The sequence below is a fragment of the Ursus maritimus genome, unplaced genomic scaffold (assembly GCF_017311325.1).
Source record: "Ursus maritimus isolate PB19 unplaced genomic scaffold, ASM1731132v1 scaffold_44, whole genome shotgun sequence".
Classification (NCBI taxonomy): Eukaryota; Metazoa; Chordata; class Mammalia; order Carnivora; family Ursidae; genus Ursus; species Ursus maritimus.
Genome location: NW_024426597.1, coordinates 124,616 through 141,194, shown reverse-complemented (window position 1 = coordinate 141,194; position 16,579 = coordinate 124,616). Strand labels below are relative to the sequence as shown.

Genomic DNA, 16,579 nt, shown 5'->3' with positions numbered 1-16,579 from the left:
TGTGTAAATTGTTCTTGGCAGGATAGACATTTTAACAATGCTTGAACTTGTTTTTTTTTATCTGTTCTGTTGTTTTTTTAGTTTTTATAACATTAATTTCTATTTATTTCTGCTCCAATCTTTACTGTTTCCTTCCTTCTGCTGTATTTAGGGTTCAGTAGTTGTACTTTGGTTAGGTTGTTTATCTCAGATTTTTCTTCCTTCCTGAGGTCTTCCTCTGTGCTGTATATTTCTGTGTTAGGACCACATTTCCTAGAGAAATTAGGTGAAGTGATAACTGTTTTATTCTCTTGTGTAGTGATTCTGTGTGTGTGTGTGTGTGTGTGTGTGTGTGTGTGTGTGAGGTTTGAAGACTCCACATCCACACAACACCAGGAAGGTGTCTACTGCTTTCCCATTGTGTCACTGACATTGATGGTGTGAGCATGGTTTAAGACAGTGACCCCCACCAAGACTCTTTCATCTCTTGCTTTGGATTGTCGATGCCTCTGTAGCCTCATGTCCAGCACACACTTAATGCTGCTCTGGAAAGCTTGCATGTTGAGCTGGGTGGTCCTGTGATTCACAGTGAGTTCAGCTGGGATTCCTGTAAAATTTCAGCTGATGAGAATCAGGATATTTGTAATTTATTGGGATTTAGGGACAGGAATAAACAATGTGAATGACTCTGTATTTTGTGGTTTTTACAATAGCCATTTTCACATTAAAATATTTTCTGAGAAACAAAGTGGGGGCTTCAGAGGGGAGGGGGGTGGGGGAATGGGATAGGCTGGTGATGGGTAGTAAGGAGGGCACATGGTGCATGGTGCACTGGGTGTTACACGCAACTAATGAACCATGGAACTTTACATCAAAAACCAGGGATGTACCGTATGGTGACTAACATAATATAATAAAAAATATTATTATAATAAAAAATAAAGAAATAAAAATATAATTTTCTATGTCAGAGAGTGAAGAGGTAAGAATCACGTCTGAGGAGAGGGCCCCTGGGGGAAACCGCCCTATGGAGAGGAAGCCCCAGAACCTGACGGGAAGCCTGCCCACAACCTCCATCTGCAGCTCCTCCTGGGGCTTAAGGACAGAACTGGTGACTAGTGTGCACCCCCTGCTGGTCCAGATCCTATTCTACAATGGGGTTTGTGTCTGGGCTCACACTGATGTCCCCTCGCTGTGTCACTCGCACAGTAATACACGGCTGTGTCATCGGCTCTGAGGCTGTTCATCTGCAGGTACAGCGTGTTCTTGCCGTTGTCTCTGGAGATGGTGAATCGGCCCTTCACAGAGCCTGTGTAGCTTGTGCTACTTCCATCATAGCTAATAACTGCGACCCACTGCAGCCCCTTCCCTGGAGCCTGGCAGACCCAGCTCATGCCATAGCTACTGAAGGTGAATCCAGAGGCTGCACAGGAGAGTCTCAGGGACCCCCCAGGCTTCACCAGGTCTCCCCCAGACTCCACCAGCTGCACCTCACACTGGACACCTGCAGACACAAGACATCCTGGTCAGGAAACTGTCACACACCCACTGTTTGTCTCCCTCAGATCCACTCACACACTCCATGTCTCTTGTTCCGCATGAGTTACCTTTTAAAAGAGCAACAAGGAAAACCCAGCCGAGCACCAACTCCATGGTGAGCTCTCTGTGTTCTGTTCTGATTACTGATTGGAACACCTGGAAACCCTGGGGCTGGGGCTCCTCTCCCAGCTGCAGAGTCAGGGTTGGGCTGTTTTAATCAGCAGAGGGAGGGCCCTATTTGCATGACCTCTGACTATATATTCAGCTTGGGATCTATGCTGACATAGAGGTCAGTAACCAGAACAGATGTGACTGCCTTTGTTTTGGTGGTATTGACCACTTCTTTTTTTTAAATATGACTCTTCATTTTGTAACATTCCCATGTATGTACGTAGCCTCCTTGTGTGACTTTGTACATACTCACAGAAATCCTGCAGGATAGGTGTCATGTTATCCCATAATGAATCGTAACCGACACCCAGAATTTTAGATTGTTTGCTAGGTGTCCAGGAACACACACAGGGTTAGAATGAGCCCCAGTATCCAAGGAGGACCTCCTGCCCCTGAAACACCGAGGACACAGAGGGCAGGCTAGTGAGAAATGTTGAATCCCTAGTGTAGTTGGGACAGGATGATTTTACCTGCTCTAGAGTTACTTAAAATAAGAAAAGTATCAGGGTTCGTGCAGGTGTATTTTCTAAGATGTCCATATCTATATGTTCCTCCTGAGTCATCTCTGTGTTTATTAGTTTTGATGAGTGTACTGGACACAGGATGCACTGCACACATGCAGAATGTGTCATGATAAACACTGTAGTCACAATCAACATTATCCAGAGTCAGCAAACCAATTCTCCCAAAACTTTCCTGTATTTTCCCTGGAATTCCTCCTCCCTCTTCCCCTTTTCACCCTTTCCCCACATAACTTGGGTATTTGTCATGTTACTTAGACTAGTTGTAATTTTGAAGAGTGTATTGATGTGCAATCATAGTGTATGTAATTTCATTTGTAGGACTTTTTTTTTTCACCCTGCATAAATCCTTGAGAATTCACCCATGTTGCTGTCTGTAGCAAGAATCGTGTATTTTTTTATTTTATTTTTTCCATCTTATATATTAATAATTATTTTTGTGGTTGGGCGAAGAGTAAGATAACCATGCTGTTGGTTATGCAGATGTAAAGCGTAATTCCTTACCACCCTCTTGCGGTGATTGTAAAGGACAACTCGCTGATCAGTGACTAGCCTCCAGCCCCTGCCCCATATTTCTATTTTTTTTATGATAATATTTTTTATTATGTTAGTCACCATACAATACATCCCCAGTTTTTGATGTAAAGTTCCATGAATCATTAGTTGCGTATAACACCCAGTGCACCATGCAATACGTGCCCTCCTTACTACCCATCACTGGTCTATCCCATTCCCCCACCTCCCTCCCCTCTGAGGCCCTCAGTTTGTTTCTCAGAGTCCATAGTCTCATATGCTTCATTCCCCCTTCTTATTACTCCCCCTTTCTTTATCCCTTTCTTCTACCAATCTTCCTAGTTCTTATGTTCCATAGATGAGAGAAACTATATGATAATTGTTTTTCTCTGCTTGACTTATTTCACTTAGCATGTATACAATGGAATATTACTCAGCTATCAAAAAGAATGATTTCTCAACATTTGCTGCAACATGGACAGCACTGGAGGAGATAATGTGAAGTTTTTGAGCTTTCTGTTCTGTCCCACTGACCTGGTGTCTGTTTTTATGCCAGTTCCATCCTGTTTTGTTGACTACAGCTTTGTAATCTAGCTTGAAATCCAGGATTGTGGTGACTGCAGCTTTCTTTTTCCAGACCACTTTGGATATTTGGAATCTTTTGTGATTCTATAAGAGTTTAAGGACTGTCTTCTATTTCCTCGAATAATGCCACTGGAATTCAGATAGGGATTTCATCACATCTGTTGATTGCTTTGGGTACGATGGACATGTTCACATAACTAACTCTTCCAGTTAATGAGCATGGTGTATGCTTCCATTTGTTTGTTTGCCTTCCAAATCTTTGACCCATACATTCTGCCGCCCTCGACACACATGTTTTTCCTTTCTTTTCTACTGTGTGTTGAGTGTACTAGGTCTTTCTCATTCTTGTTTACTTTTATGCCTAGATTTTTTTTCTTGATGCAATCTTAAATGGCATTGCTTTCTTAATTTCTCTTTGTGAAAGCATGTTATCAGTATATAGAAATGCAACAAGTTGGGTCATCTGGGTGGCTCCATCAGTGAAGCATCTGGCTTCAGCTCAGGTCATGATCCCAGAGTCCTGGGATCGAGCCCCAGATCACGCTTCCTCCTCAGTGGGGAGTTTGCTTCTCCTTCTGCCTGCCACTCCCCCTGCTCGTGCTCTTTCTCTCTCTGTCAAATAAATAAATACATTCTAAAAAATACAACAGGTCTCTGTATATTGACTTTATATCCCACAGCTTTACTGAAGTTGTTTATTCTAACAGTTTTTTTGGTGGAATCGTTAGGGATTTCTATACATGACATTATGTCATTTGCAAATAGTGACAGTTTTCCTGTATGGATTTCGTATCTTTCTCTTTCTTCTAAATTATTTAATGTTAATCAACATACAGTACTTCACTAGTTTTTGATGTAGTGTTCCATGATTCATTGTTTGCATATAATCCCCAGTGCTTATCACAATACATGACCTTCTTAATACCCATCACTGGGATAACTGATCCCCCCACTGTCTCCCTTTCTGCAACCCTCAGTTTGTTTCCCGGCATCAATAGCCTCTCATGGTACATCTCCCCCTCTGACTCCCCCCTTTATTTTTCTGTTCCTTCTCCTAATGTCCTCCACGTTATTCCTTACGTTCCACATAGGAGTGAAACCATATGATAATTGTCTTTGTCTGCTTGACTTATTTCACTTAGCATAATCCCTTCCTGGTCCATCCACGTTGATGAAAATGGAGGGTATTCATCCTTTCTGATGGCTGAGTAATACTCCATTGTGTATATGGACCACATCTTCTCTATCCAGTCATCTGTTGAAGAATATCTTAGCTTCTTACACAGTTAGGCTATTGTGGACATTGCTGCTGTGAACATTGGGATACAGGTGCCCCTCCTTTTCACTACCTCTGTGTCTATGGGGTAAATACCAAGCAGTGCAATTGCTGGGTCGTAGTGTCGCTCTGTGTTTAACGTCTTGATGAACCCCTGTACTGTTTTCCCAGCCAGGGAATCCCAGGTGGGGGAATGGGATAGGCTGTACTGACTACGACGTACAGCTTGCATTCCCACCAACAGAAGAGGGTTCCCCTTTCTCCACATCCTCACCAACATTTGTTGTTCCCTGACTTGTTAATTTTAGCCATTCTGACTGGTGTAAGGTGGTATCTCATTGTGGGTTTGATTTGTATTTCCCTGATGACCAGTGATGTGGAGCATTTTTTCGCTTGTCTGTGGGCCATTTGGATGTCTTCTTTGGAGAAATGTCTGTTCGTGTCTTCTGCCCATTTTCTGACCAGATTATTTGCTTTTTGGGTGTTGGGTTTGAGAAGTTCTTTATAGATCTTGAATACCAGCCCTTTATCTGCAATGCCAATTGCAAATATCTTCTTCAATTCTGGAGGTTGCCTTTTCGTTTTGTTGACTGTTTCCTTTGTGTGCAGAAGCTTTTTATCTTGATGAAGTCCCAATAGTTCATTTTTGCTTTTGTTTCCCTTGCCTTTAGAGATGTGTCTTGCAAGAAGTTGCTGTGTCAAAGGTCGAAGAGGTTGCTGTCTGTGTTCTTTTGATTTTGATGTGCAACAGGAATCAATCATCTTTCTTTCCTGGTTGTGTTGGAGCCCTCTCTTTCTTGGTGACTCTAGCTAAGTTTGTCATTTTTGTTTATCTTTCCAAAAATGGAGGCTCTTATTTTCAATGTTTTTTTTTCTTTTTAGTCTCCATTGGATTTATTTATGCATTCCTTTTTCTTATTTCCTTATTCCTACTAATTTGGAGGTTTTGCTTGTTTTTTTTTTTTTTCTACTTCTTTTTTTTTTTCCTTGAAGTAGCCGTCTCAATTTTTTTTTTAATGATTTTTTTATTATATTATGTTAGTCACCATACAGTACGTCCCCGGTTTCCGATGTAAGGCTCAATGATTCATTAGTTGTGTATAACACCCAGTGCACCATGCAATACGTGCCCTCCTTACTACCCATCACCGGTCTATCCCATTCCCCCACCCCCCTCCCCTCTGAAGTCCTCAGTTTGTTTCTCATAGTCCATAGTCTCTCATGTTTCATTCCCCCTTCTGATTACCCCCCCTTTCTTTATCCCTTTCTTCCCCTACTGATCATCCTAGTTCTTATGTTCCATAGATGAGAGAAATCATATGATAGTTGTCTTTCTCTGCTTGACTTATTTCACATAGCATTATCTCCTCCAGTGCCGTCCATTTTGTAGCAAATGTTGAGAACTCGTTCTTTCTGATAGCTGAGTAATATTCCATTGCATATGGACCACAACTTCTTAATCCAGTCATCTGTTGAAGGGCATCTCGGCCCCTTCCACAATTTAGCTATTGTGGACATTGCTGCTATGAACATTGGGGTGCATATGGCCCTTCTCTTCACTACGTCTGTATCTTTGGGGTAAACACCCAGTAGTGAAATGGCTGGATCATAGGGTAGCTCAATTTTTAACTTTTTAAGGGACCTCCACACTGTTTTCCAGAGTGGCTGTACCAACTTGCATTCCCACCAACAATGCAGGAGGGATCCCCTTTCTCCACATCCTCTCCAACAATTGTTGTTTCTTGCCTTGTCTATTTTTGCCATTCTAACTGGCGTAAGGTGGTATCTCAGTGTGGTTTTGATTTGAATTTCCTTGATGGCTAATGATTTTGAACATTTTTTCATGTGTCTGTTAGCCATTTGTATGTCTTCATTGGAAAAGTGTCTGTTCTTACCTTCTGCCCATTTTTTGATTTGTTTATTTGTTTCTCGTGTATTGAGTTTGAGAAGTTCTTTGTAGATCTTTGATACCAGTCCTTTATCTGTAGTGTCATTTGCAAATATATTCTCCCATTCCTTGGGCTGCCTCTTAGTTTTTCTGATGTTTCCTTGGCTGTGCAGAAACTTTTAATCTTGATGAAGTCCCATAAATTCATTTTATCTTTAGTTTCTCTTGCCTTTGGGGATGTATCATGAAAAAGGTTGCTTTGGGCGATGTAGAGGTTGCTGCCTATGTTCTCCTCTAGAATTTTGATGGATTCCTGTCTCACATCGAGGTCTTTCATCCCTTTGGAGTTCATTTTTGTGTATGGTGTGAGAGAGTGGTCAAGTTTCATTCTTTTGCATGTAGCTGTCCAATTTTCCCAGCACCATTTATTGAAGAGACTGTCTTTTTCCCACCGGATGTTTTTTCCTGCTTTATCAAATATTACTTGCCCAAAGAACTGAGGGTCCATTTCTGGGTTCTCAATTCTGTTCCATTGGTCTATGTGTCTGTTTTTGTGCCAGTACCATGCTGTGTTTGTGATCACAGCTTCGTAGTACAGCTCGAAATCCGGTATTGTGATGCCCCCAGCTTTGCTTTTCCTTTTCAACAGTTCCTTGGAGATTTGGGGCCTTTTCTGTTTCCATACAAATTTAAGGACTATTTGTTCCAGTTCTTTGAAAAATGTCCTCGGTATTTTGATCGGGATAGCATTGAAAGTGTAGATTGCTCTGGGTAGCATGGACATTTTAACTATGTTAATTCTTCCGATCCATGAGCATGGAATATCTTTCCATCTTCTTATGTCTTCCTCAGTGTCTTTCAAGAGTGATTTATCGTTTCTAGAATAGAGGTCCTTTACGTCTCTGGTTAAGTTAATTCCAAGGTAACGTATGGTTTTTGGTGCTATTGTAAATGGGATGGATTCCCTAATTTCTCTTTCTTCGGTCTCGTTATTCGTGTATAGAAATGCAACTGATTTCTGAGCATTGATTTTGTATCCCGCCACGTTACTGAATTGCTCTATAACTTCTAATAGTTTGGGACTGGCTTCTTTTGGGTTTTCCATATAGAGTATCATGTCATCTGTGAAGAGAGATATTTTGACTTCTTCTTTGCCAATTTGAATACCTTTGATCCCTTTTTGTTGTCTGATTGCTGTTGCAAGGACTTCTAGTACTATGTTGAATAATAGTGGCGAGAGTGGGCATCCTTGTCGTGTTCCTGATCTTAAGGGAAAGGCTTCCAGCTTTTCCCCATTGAGAATAATATTTGCAGTAGGCTTTTCATAGATGGCTTTTATGAGATTGAGAAATGTACCTTCTATTCCTACACTCTGAAGGGTTTTAATCAGGAAAGGATGCTGTATTTTGTCAAATGCTTTTTCGGCATCGATTGAGAGGATCATATGGTTCCTGAGTCTTTTCTTGTTGATATGATGTATCACGCTGATTGATTTGCGAATATTGAACCACGCTTGCATCCCAGGTATGAATCCCACTTGATCGTGATGGATAATCCTTTTAATGTACTGTTGGATTCTATTAGCAAGTATCTTGTTGAGGATTTTGGCGTCCATATTCATTAGGGAAATCGGTCTGTAATTCTCCTTTTTGAGGGGGTCTTTGCCTGGTTTGGGGATCAAGGTAATATTGGCCTCATAGAATGAGTTTGGTAGCTTTCCTTCTGTTTCTATTTTTTGAAATAGCTTTAGGAGAATAGGTATTATTTCTTCTTTGAATGTTTGGTAGAATTCCCCAGGAAAACCGTCCGGGCCTGGAGTTTTGTTATTTGGAAGGTTGTTTATCACTGACTCAATTTCTTCATAATTAATTGGCCTGTTTAAGGAATCAATTTCTTCCGGTTTCAATCTTGGTAGTTTATAGGTTTCCAGGAAGGATTCCATCTCTTCCAGATTGCTTAGTTTATTGGCATATAGCTGTTGATAAAAATTTCTAATAATCCTTCCAATTTCAATGGTGTTCGTCGTGACCTCTCCTTTTTCATTCATAATTTTAATAATCTGGGTCCTTTCTCTTTTCTTTTGGATAAGTCTTGCCAGTGGTCTGTCAATTTTATTGATTCTCTCAAAGAACCAGCTTCTAGTCCTGTTGATCTGCTCTACTGTACTTCTGGTTTCTGCTTGATTGATTTCAGCTCTAATTTTGGTCAACTGCTTCCTCGTGCGTGGATTAGGCCTGTCCCTCTGTTGCTGTTCCAGCTTCTTGAGGTGAGAATATAAAAACTGCATTTTAGATTTTTCTATTCTTTTGAGTGAGGCTTGGATGGCTATGTATTTCCCCCTTAGGACTGCCTTTGCAGTATCCCATAGGTTTTGGACTGTTGTATTTTCATTCTCATTGGTCTCCATAAATTGTTTAATTTGATTTTTGATTTCCTGGTTTATCGAGTCATTCCTGAGCAGGATGGTTCTTAGTCTCCAAGTGTTTGAGTTTCTTCCAAATTTTTCCTTGTGGTTGAGTTCCAATTTCAGAGCGTTGTGGTCTGAGAATATGCAGGGGATAATTTCAATCTTTTGGTATCGGTTGAGACCTGTTTTGTGTCCCAGAACATGGTCTATTCTTGAGAATGTTCCATGGGCATTAGAATAGAATGAGTATTCTTTGGTTCTGGGGTGTAGTGTTCTATATATATCTATGAGGTCCAACTCGTCGAGTATGGCATTCAAAGCCTTTGATTCTTTGCTTAGTTTTTGCCAGGGTGTTCTGTCTATTTCTGAGAGTGGAGTGTTGAGGTCCCCTACTATTAATGTATTTTTATTTATATGTCTCTTTATTCTGGTTAAGAGTTGGCTTGTGTATCTTGCTGCTCCCCTGTTGGGGGCATATATATTTATAATTGTCATATCCACTTGTTGAATACTTCCCTTAAGAATAATATAGTGCCCTTCTGCATCTCTAACTATAGTCTGTAGTTTAAAATCCAATTTATCTGATATGAGAATTGCTACCCCAGCTTTCTTTTGAGGTCCATTTGCGTGAAAGATGGTACTCCATCCCCTTACTCTCAGTCTGAATGCATCTTTGGGTTCGAAATGAGTCTCTTGTAGACAGCAAATGGATGGGTCATTTCTTTTTATCCAATCTGCAACCCTGTGGCGTTTTATGGGATGGTTCAAACCATTTACATTAAGACTGATTACTGAGAGATATGATTTTAATGTTGCCATGTTGCCAGTAAAGTCTTTGTTTGTATTGGCTGTGACTTTCTGTTCTGTATCACTCTTGGGGCCTTTTTACTTTTATAGAACCCCCCGTAATATCTCCTGTAGGGCTGGTTTCGTGGTTACAAAATTGGTTAGTGACTGGCGATTCTGAAATGTCTTTATTTCTCCATCAATTCTGAATGACAGCCTTGCTGGATAAAGGATCCTTGGCTGCATGTTTTTCTCTGAAAGAGCTTTAAATATGCTCCCCCAACCCTTTCTCTCATTCCAGGTCTGTGTAGACAGGTCTGACGTAATTCTGATGCTTTTGCCTTGGTACGTGAGAAATTTCTTTGCCCTGGCCGCTTTCAATACTGTATCCTTGCATCTAATATTTGCGAATTGCACTATGACGTGACGTGGCGTAGGTTTGTCGTGGTTGAGCTTGGGAGGGGTCCTCTCTGCCTCTTGGACACGAATGTTTGTTTCCCTTGCTAGATTAGGGAAGTTTTCAGCTACAATTTGTTCAAATATCTCTTCTAGACCTCTGTTTTTCTCCACCCCCTCGGGGATGCCGATGATTCTAACATTGGATCGTTTCATTGAGTCAGTAATCTCCCGTAACCTACATTCGTGGGCGTGGATTTTTTTAAGACCATCTTCTATTTTCATTTTTTCCTCTATTAACCCATCCTCCAATTCACTAACCCGTTCCTCTGCTTCTGCGACCCTGGCCGTCAGAGCCTCTAGTTTTGCCTGCATTTGGCTCATAGAATTTTTAATTTCTGTCAGATTCGCTCTCATTTCTGTCCTTAGGGATTCTATATTCTCAGTAACCTTTTCGTTAATAGTTTTTTCAATTCTACTCATCATTTTGACCATCGTTACTCTGAATTCCATTTCTGATAATTTGGTTACATCCATATCCATTATTTCTGTGGCAGAGGCCACAGAATCACTGTCTTTTCTTTGCTGGGGGGGGCTTCTCCTTCTTGTCATTCTGATGAAGAGAGGTTGCGGGGTTTCCAGAGCCCAAATTATTGACTGGGTCCCAGGCCGTGCCCCTTGTTTTATAGGGATCTTAGGGATGTGGGCTTCTTCTTTAAAGATTTTATTTATTTATTTATGTGGCAGCCAACCAGCGAGAGAGGGAACAGAAGCAGGGGAGTGGGAGAGGAAGAAGCAGGCTCCCAGCGGAGGAGCCCGATGAGGGACTCCTTTCCGGAACGCCGGGATCACGCCCTAAGCCGAAGGCAGGCGCTCAATGACTGCGCCACCCAGGCGCCCGGGTTGTGGGCTTCTTGATTTTTCAGCCTGCCTTCTGTGTTCTGGGGGAGGGGCCTGCCGCGCCAATACTCAGGCAACCCTGTTTGGGTAGAGTCTCCGTGTCCCCTGCGAGGGAGGATGGGGATGGGCACTCTCTGAGCCGGTATTTCCAGGCTTTTGTTCTCTGGCGGCTTTCCCTGGCGGTTTGCTGTGCCTCTTCTGAGAGTCAGAGCAGCAGCGGCCAAATTTCAGCCTCTGTCACGGAACAGAAGGATTGCGGCCCGTTCTCTACTAATGTTCTGGCCACTTTAACTCTGTTTCTGTTGGTGCTGCTCAACCCTGCAGCGTCCCGGGATGTGCGCCCCACACCCGGCGTCCCAGCCCTCACTTCCCAGGGCCGGCGCATCTATGTCCTTTGTGCTTTCTAACGCCGCCAGCCGCAGCCGCCTCGCTCCGGGAAGCTCCCGGTCTCAGTCTGATCCAGTGAGCGCACCGGGATTCCGGTGTTCTGCAGATGCCTGGTGGCGCGCGCACTCCAGCTCACGTCTCAGTCTGCTTTTGCGGGTGCTGCCCTGAGCTCCCGCCCCGCTCCCGCAAGTGGCTGCCGCCCGGTGCCTGAACGCCGTGCTCTCCACCTTCAGTTTATCTTCCGATATTCGTGCACAGTTTCATGGCTCCCCGCTTCATACCTCAATACTCAGCGCTGGAGATGTTCATTTGTAGAGATCCAGATGTGTCTTCCTGCATCTCAGGCTGGTTCCATGGTTGTTTAGGCTGGTCTGGTACCTATCCAGCTCGACTTGGAGGACCAGCTGAAAACGGTGTCTCCTACTCCTCCGCCATCTTAACTCCCTTTTTTTCTACTTCTTTGCCATGTAAAATCAGGTTGTTTATTGGAGAGCCTTCTTGTGGATTGATGAAGACCTGAATTTCTATGAACGTCCCCCATAGAGCCACTTTTGCTGCATCCCATAAGTTTTTGTAGGTTCTCTTTTTAATTTGTGTCATGGTACTTCTAAAATTTCTTTTGATTTCTTCTTTGACTGTTGGTTGTTCAGTAGCATGTTGTTAAATGTGCACATATTTTTGATTGTCCCATTTTCCTCTTGAGAGTGATTTCTAGTTTCATATCATTGTGGTTGGAGAAGATTTGACCTGGAAGGGAAAGGGAGCATTCAGATTAAAGGTTTGTTTCCGGGGGAGTTTTCTGAGGGCAGACCATGAGTTCGTGGGGACAGAGGAAGGTTTTGAGAAATGGGGGGGTCAACCCTTGTTAGAATTACTGACTACTACAATGTAGGGTGCGTACCACTGTTCACACAGTATTCCTGATGGACATGTACTTCATTAGAAATATTTTCTAGGAGGTGCAGGGGTTGCTTTCCTTAAAAGAAAGATCCATGTGGGTTCATGGCATGACCCTAGGTCAGGAACCAGGATGTATGGTGTTGTGGGCCATAAGAATGAGGCTTTCTGTTGGAAGCGACAGAAACAGGGCATGGTGAGCTTCATGACAATAGGCGAGGTCCTGAGTGACCCACTGGGTGTTGGTGATGGGGATCTGTCTCATCCGGTGCTGTGGAATTCAGGGACACCCTCCTGTCTATTGAATTGTGTGGAGACAGGTAGACATCAGTTTCTGGCCATGCTTGAGGGTCGCACTGGACCAACACCAGAGGGGCAGTGTGCAGGGGACCCACAGCTTGGTTTCCATGAAAACTGACTGGGGTCTGTGACCATGATTCCTAGCAGCTGCATGGGGAGAGGAGGGTGGAGGTGGTACACACTTCCTAGGGTTGTGGTCAGGAGTAGTCTGGAGCCCACTGAAGTCAGCCACAGCTGGCACAAAAGGCACCCAGTCACTGTAGCTGTGGGCGCTGTTCCCATGGCACTTTTGTGTTGGCTCCCATGCTGCCGCCTCCTCCTTTTCATCATCTTCATGGTCATGAGTCTCTGCTCTTGCCCCATGGCCTCTGAGGTATTGCCTTCCCTCCATCTAGCCTTCCTACTCTGTCCTGCACAACCTGGTGCTGGTAGCCTTCTCAAGAGGCAGCCCTATCAGTCACCTGATGGAACACTTCCATGGATCCCCTGCGAGGCAAGGATGATGCTCTGCCCTGGTGGGGGACTGCAGGTCCCTATCAGGAGAGCCATGATTCCCTTTCCAGGCTTCTCAGAATGGACCTCTCAAGATCAAAACTAGGGTTAGGGGTAGAGCCTAGGAGCATGGGAGTTCTGATCCACTGGTTGTGTGGTGAATTTCCTGTGTGGGGATGTTGATGGCATGGGTTGGGGTGAGTGTCAAGCACTGGGTTTGTGGCCTGGGGGCCAGCGAATGTGGGAGATTGTGGGGATTGACTCAGGTAGGCATTCAGATTTCTCCTCCTCAGTATCCTTTCTGGAGTCCCACATGGCATGGTTTCCTTCTCCGTGTCAGCCTGAGTCCTTTGGTATTGCTAACTGATGCCCAGTCTCTGGGTTTCAGGTCCAGGCCTCTGGGAATGGACTTCTCAGAACCAAACCTTGGGGTAAGGGTTGGACTGAGGACAATGGGAGACCTGATCTGCTGGCTGTGTAGACACAATCCTGGATGCCTGAATGAGGGCATCGTTTGAGGTGAGTCAGGCTCAGGGTTTTCGGCAAGTGGTGGAGTGAAAGTGGGGGGTCGATGGGATTGTCTCTAGTGGGCATTCAGATTTCTCTTTCTCTGAATTATTTCTGCAGGTCCCAAGTGGCATGGTTTCCTTCTGTGTGGCATGCTGATTCCCCAGGTATGGCTCAGGCTTCCCAAGTCCCTGGGGTTTTGGATTAGGACACTGGGAATGACCTCTGATAACACAACTGATATTTGGTTTAGTGCCTATGAGCACGGGAGGCCCAAACTACTGGCTTTGTGCTAATCATCCCCGGGGCCTAATTTGAGTTGGTGGGTTGTCGTGTATGTCAGGCTCAGGCTTTTAGTCCACGTGTCCCCTGAGTGCAGAGTTGGCTGGGTTTGATTCAGTGGGACATGAAGATTTCTCCCGCTCTGAATAGCTTCTGGGGTCCCAAAGGCATGTTTCTTCCTGTATGACATGCGGAGGCCCCAGATATGTCTATCTTTGGAGCCAGTCCTCTGGGAGTGGACCTCTCAGAACATACCTATGATTAGTGTAGAGCCTAGAGGGTGGAAAGTGTGATTGACTGGTGCTGTGACCCTTCTGCAGGCTGAGTGGAGAGTGTGGTTTAGGGTCGGGGTCCTCTGAAAGTGGGGGGTCCACTGGGATTGGCTCAGGTGGGCATTCAGATTTCTCTTGCTCTAAATTCTTTCTGCAGGTCCCAAATTGCATGGTTTCCTTCTATGTGGCAGGCTGATTCCCCAGGTATGGCTCAGGTTTCCTCAAACTTTGGGGCTTTGGAGATTGGCTATTGGGAACAATTGAGAACCCAACTCGCATTAGGGTTAGGGCCTAGGAGCATGGGAGGTCTGATCTACTAGCTTTGTCCTTATGACCCCAGGGCCTATTTGAGTTGGTGCATTGTAGTGAATGTCAGGCTTAGGGTATTGTTCCAAGGATCCCCTGAATGCTTGAGTTTGCTGGGATTGACTCAGTTGGACATGTTGATATCTCCTTCTCTGAACAGCTTCCGGAGTCCAAAAGGCACAGTCCTAGGCCCTAACCTTTCCCCTAAAATGGGTTCTGAGATGTCTATTCCCAGAGGCCTGGCCCTAAAACCCAGAGACTGGGCATCAATTAGCAATACCATAGGACTCAGGCTGACACAGAGAAGGATACCATGCCATATGGGACTCCAGAACAGATGCAGAGGAGGAGAAATCTGAATGTCTACCTGAGTCAATCCCCACAATTCCCCACGTTCACTGGCCCCCAGGACACAAATCCAGGCCTTCACACTCACCCCAACCCTTGCCATCAACACCCCCCCCCAGGAAATTCACCACACAGCCAGCAGATCAGAACTCCCATGCTCCTAGGCCTTACCCCAAACCTTCTTTCAGTTCTGAGAGGTCCTTTCAGAGATACGTGGCTTTAAGGCCCCAAAGATTTCTGGAAGCTTAAACAATACCAGAGGACTCATCCTGCCACACAGAAGGAATCTTTCCATGTGGGACTCCGGAAAGGAGTCAGAGCAGGAGAAATCTGAATGCCCACCTGAGCCAATTCCAGCAGACTCACACTTTCAGCAGACCCGTGACCCCAAACCCTCAGACCGAAATACCCCAAGCCAGCCCCCGGGAAGGCCACAGCACCGGTCATTCACACTTTCCATCCTCTAGGCCCTACCCTGATTGTAGGTTGTGTTCTGAGATTTCTACTCCCAGAAGCCTGGCTCCAAAGACATAGGAATTGGGGAAACGTGGGGCATAAATGAGGCCTCAGCATGCCACTCAGAAAGAAAGCATGCCTTTGGGACTCCAGAAGCTATTCAGGCAGGAGAAATCTCCATGTCCCACTGAGTCAATCTCAGCGAACTCCTGCATTAAGGGGACCCTAGGAACAACACCCTGGGCCTGACATTCACCACAACTCGCCATCTCAAATTAGGCCCCAGGGATGATAAGCACAAAGCCAGTAGATTGGACCTCCCACGCTCTTAGGCCCTAACCCTAACACTAGTTGTGTTCTCAGAGGTCTTTCCAGTGGCCTATCTCCAAAGGCCCAGGGAATGGGGAAACCTGAGCCGTACCTGAGTAATCAGCATGACACAAAGAAGGAAAGTTTGTCATTTGGGTCCTGCAGAATGATTTAAGAGCACAAGATATCTAAATGCCCACCTGAGCCTATCCTATCAACCCTCCACTTTCACCAAACCACTTGCCAGAAATCCTGAGCCCGACATTCCTCCCAAACCATGCTCTCAATTTAGGCATCCAGGATTGTGTCTACAGAGCTGGCAGATCAGATCTCCCTTGGTCATAGGCCCTAGCCCTAACCCTAGTTTTTTTTCTGAGACGTCCATTCTGAGAAGGCTGGAAAGGGAATCCTGGCTCTCCTGATGGGGACCTGCAGCCGCCTTCCAGGGCAGGGCATCATCCTTGCCTTCTCTCAAGTGAGGCTTGGATGGCTCTGTATTTTCCCCTCAGGCCCGCCTTGCAGTGTCCCATAGGTTTTGGTCTGATGTGAATTCGTTCTCTTCGGTTTCCATAAATTACTCAGGTTCTTCTGGAATTTCCTGGTTGACCCAAACATTCTTTTTTTTAATAATATTTTTTTATTATGTTAGTCACCATACAGTACGCCCCTAGTTTTTTATGTAAAGTTCCATGATTCATTACTTGCGTATAACACCCAGTGCCCCAAACATTCTTAAACAGGATGGTTCGTAAATTTCAAGTGTTTGAGTTTCTTCCAAGTTTTTCCTTGTGATTGATTTCCTTTCAAAGCATTATGGTTGGAATTATGCATGGAATAATCTCAGTATTTTGGTATCGTTTAGACCTGTTATGTGACCCAGTATATGGTCTATTCTGGAGAAAGTTCCATGTGCATTTGAAAAGCATGAGTATTCTGTTGTTCTGGGGTGTAGTGTTCTGTATATATCTATGAGATCCATCTGGTCCAGTGTGTCATTCAAAGCTCTTGTTTCTTTGTTGATTTTGTGCTTAGATGATCTGTCCATTGCTGAGAGTGGAGTAC

General features: G+C 44.4%; 1 gene segment (V, D, J or C); it reads right to left on the bottom strand.

The window, feature by feature from the left end:
• Window positions 1-1,079: 1,079 nt before the first annotated feature.
• On the bottom strand, window positions 1,080-1,746 carry LOC103656546. The segment is given in 2 exon segments: window positions 1,080-1,483; window positions 1,587-1,746. Coding segments are annotated over 2 exon segments (435 nt in total).
• Window positions 1,747-16,579: the final 14,833 nt, after the last annotated feature.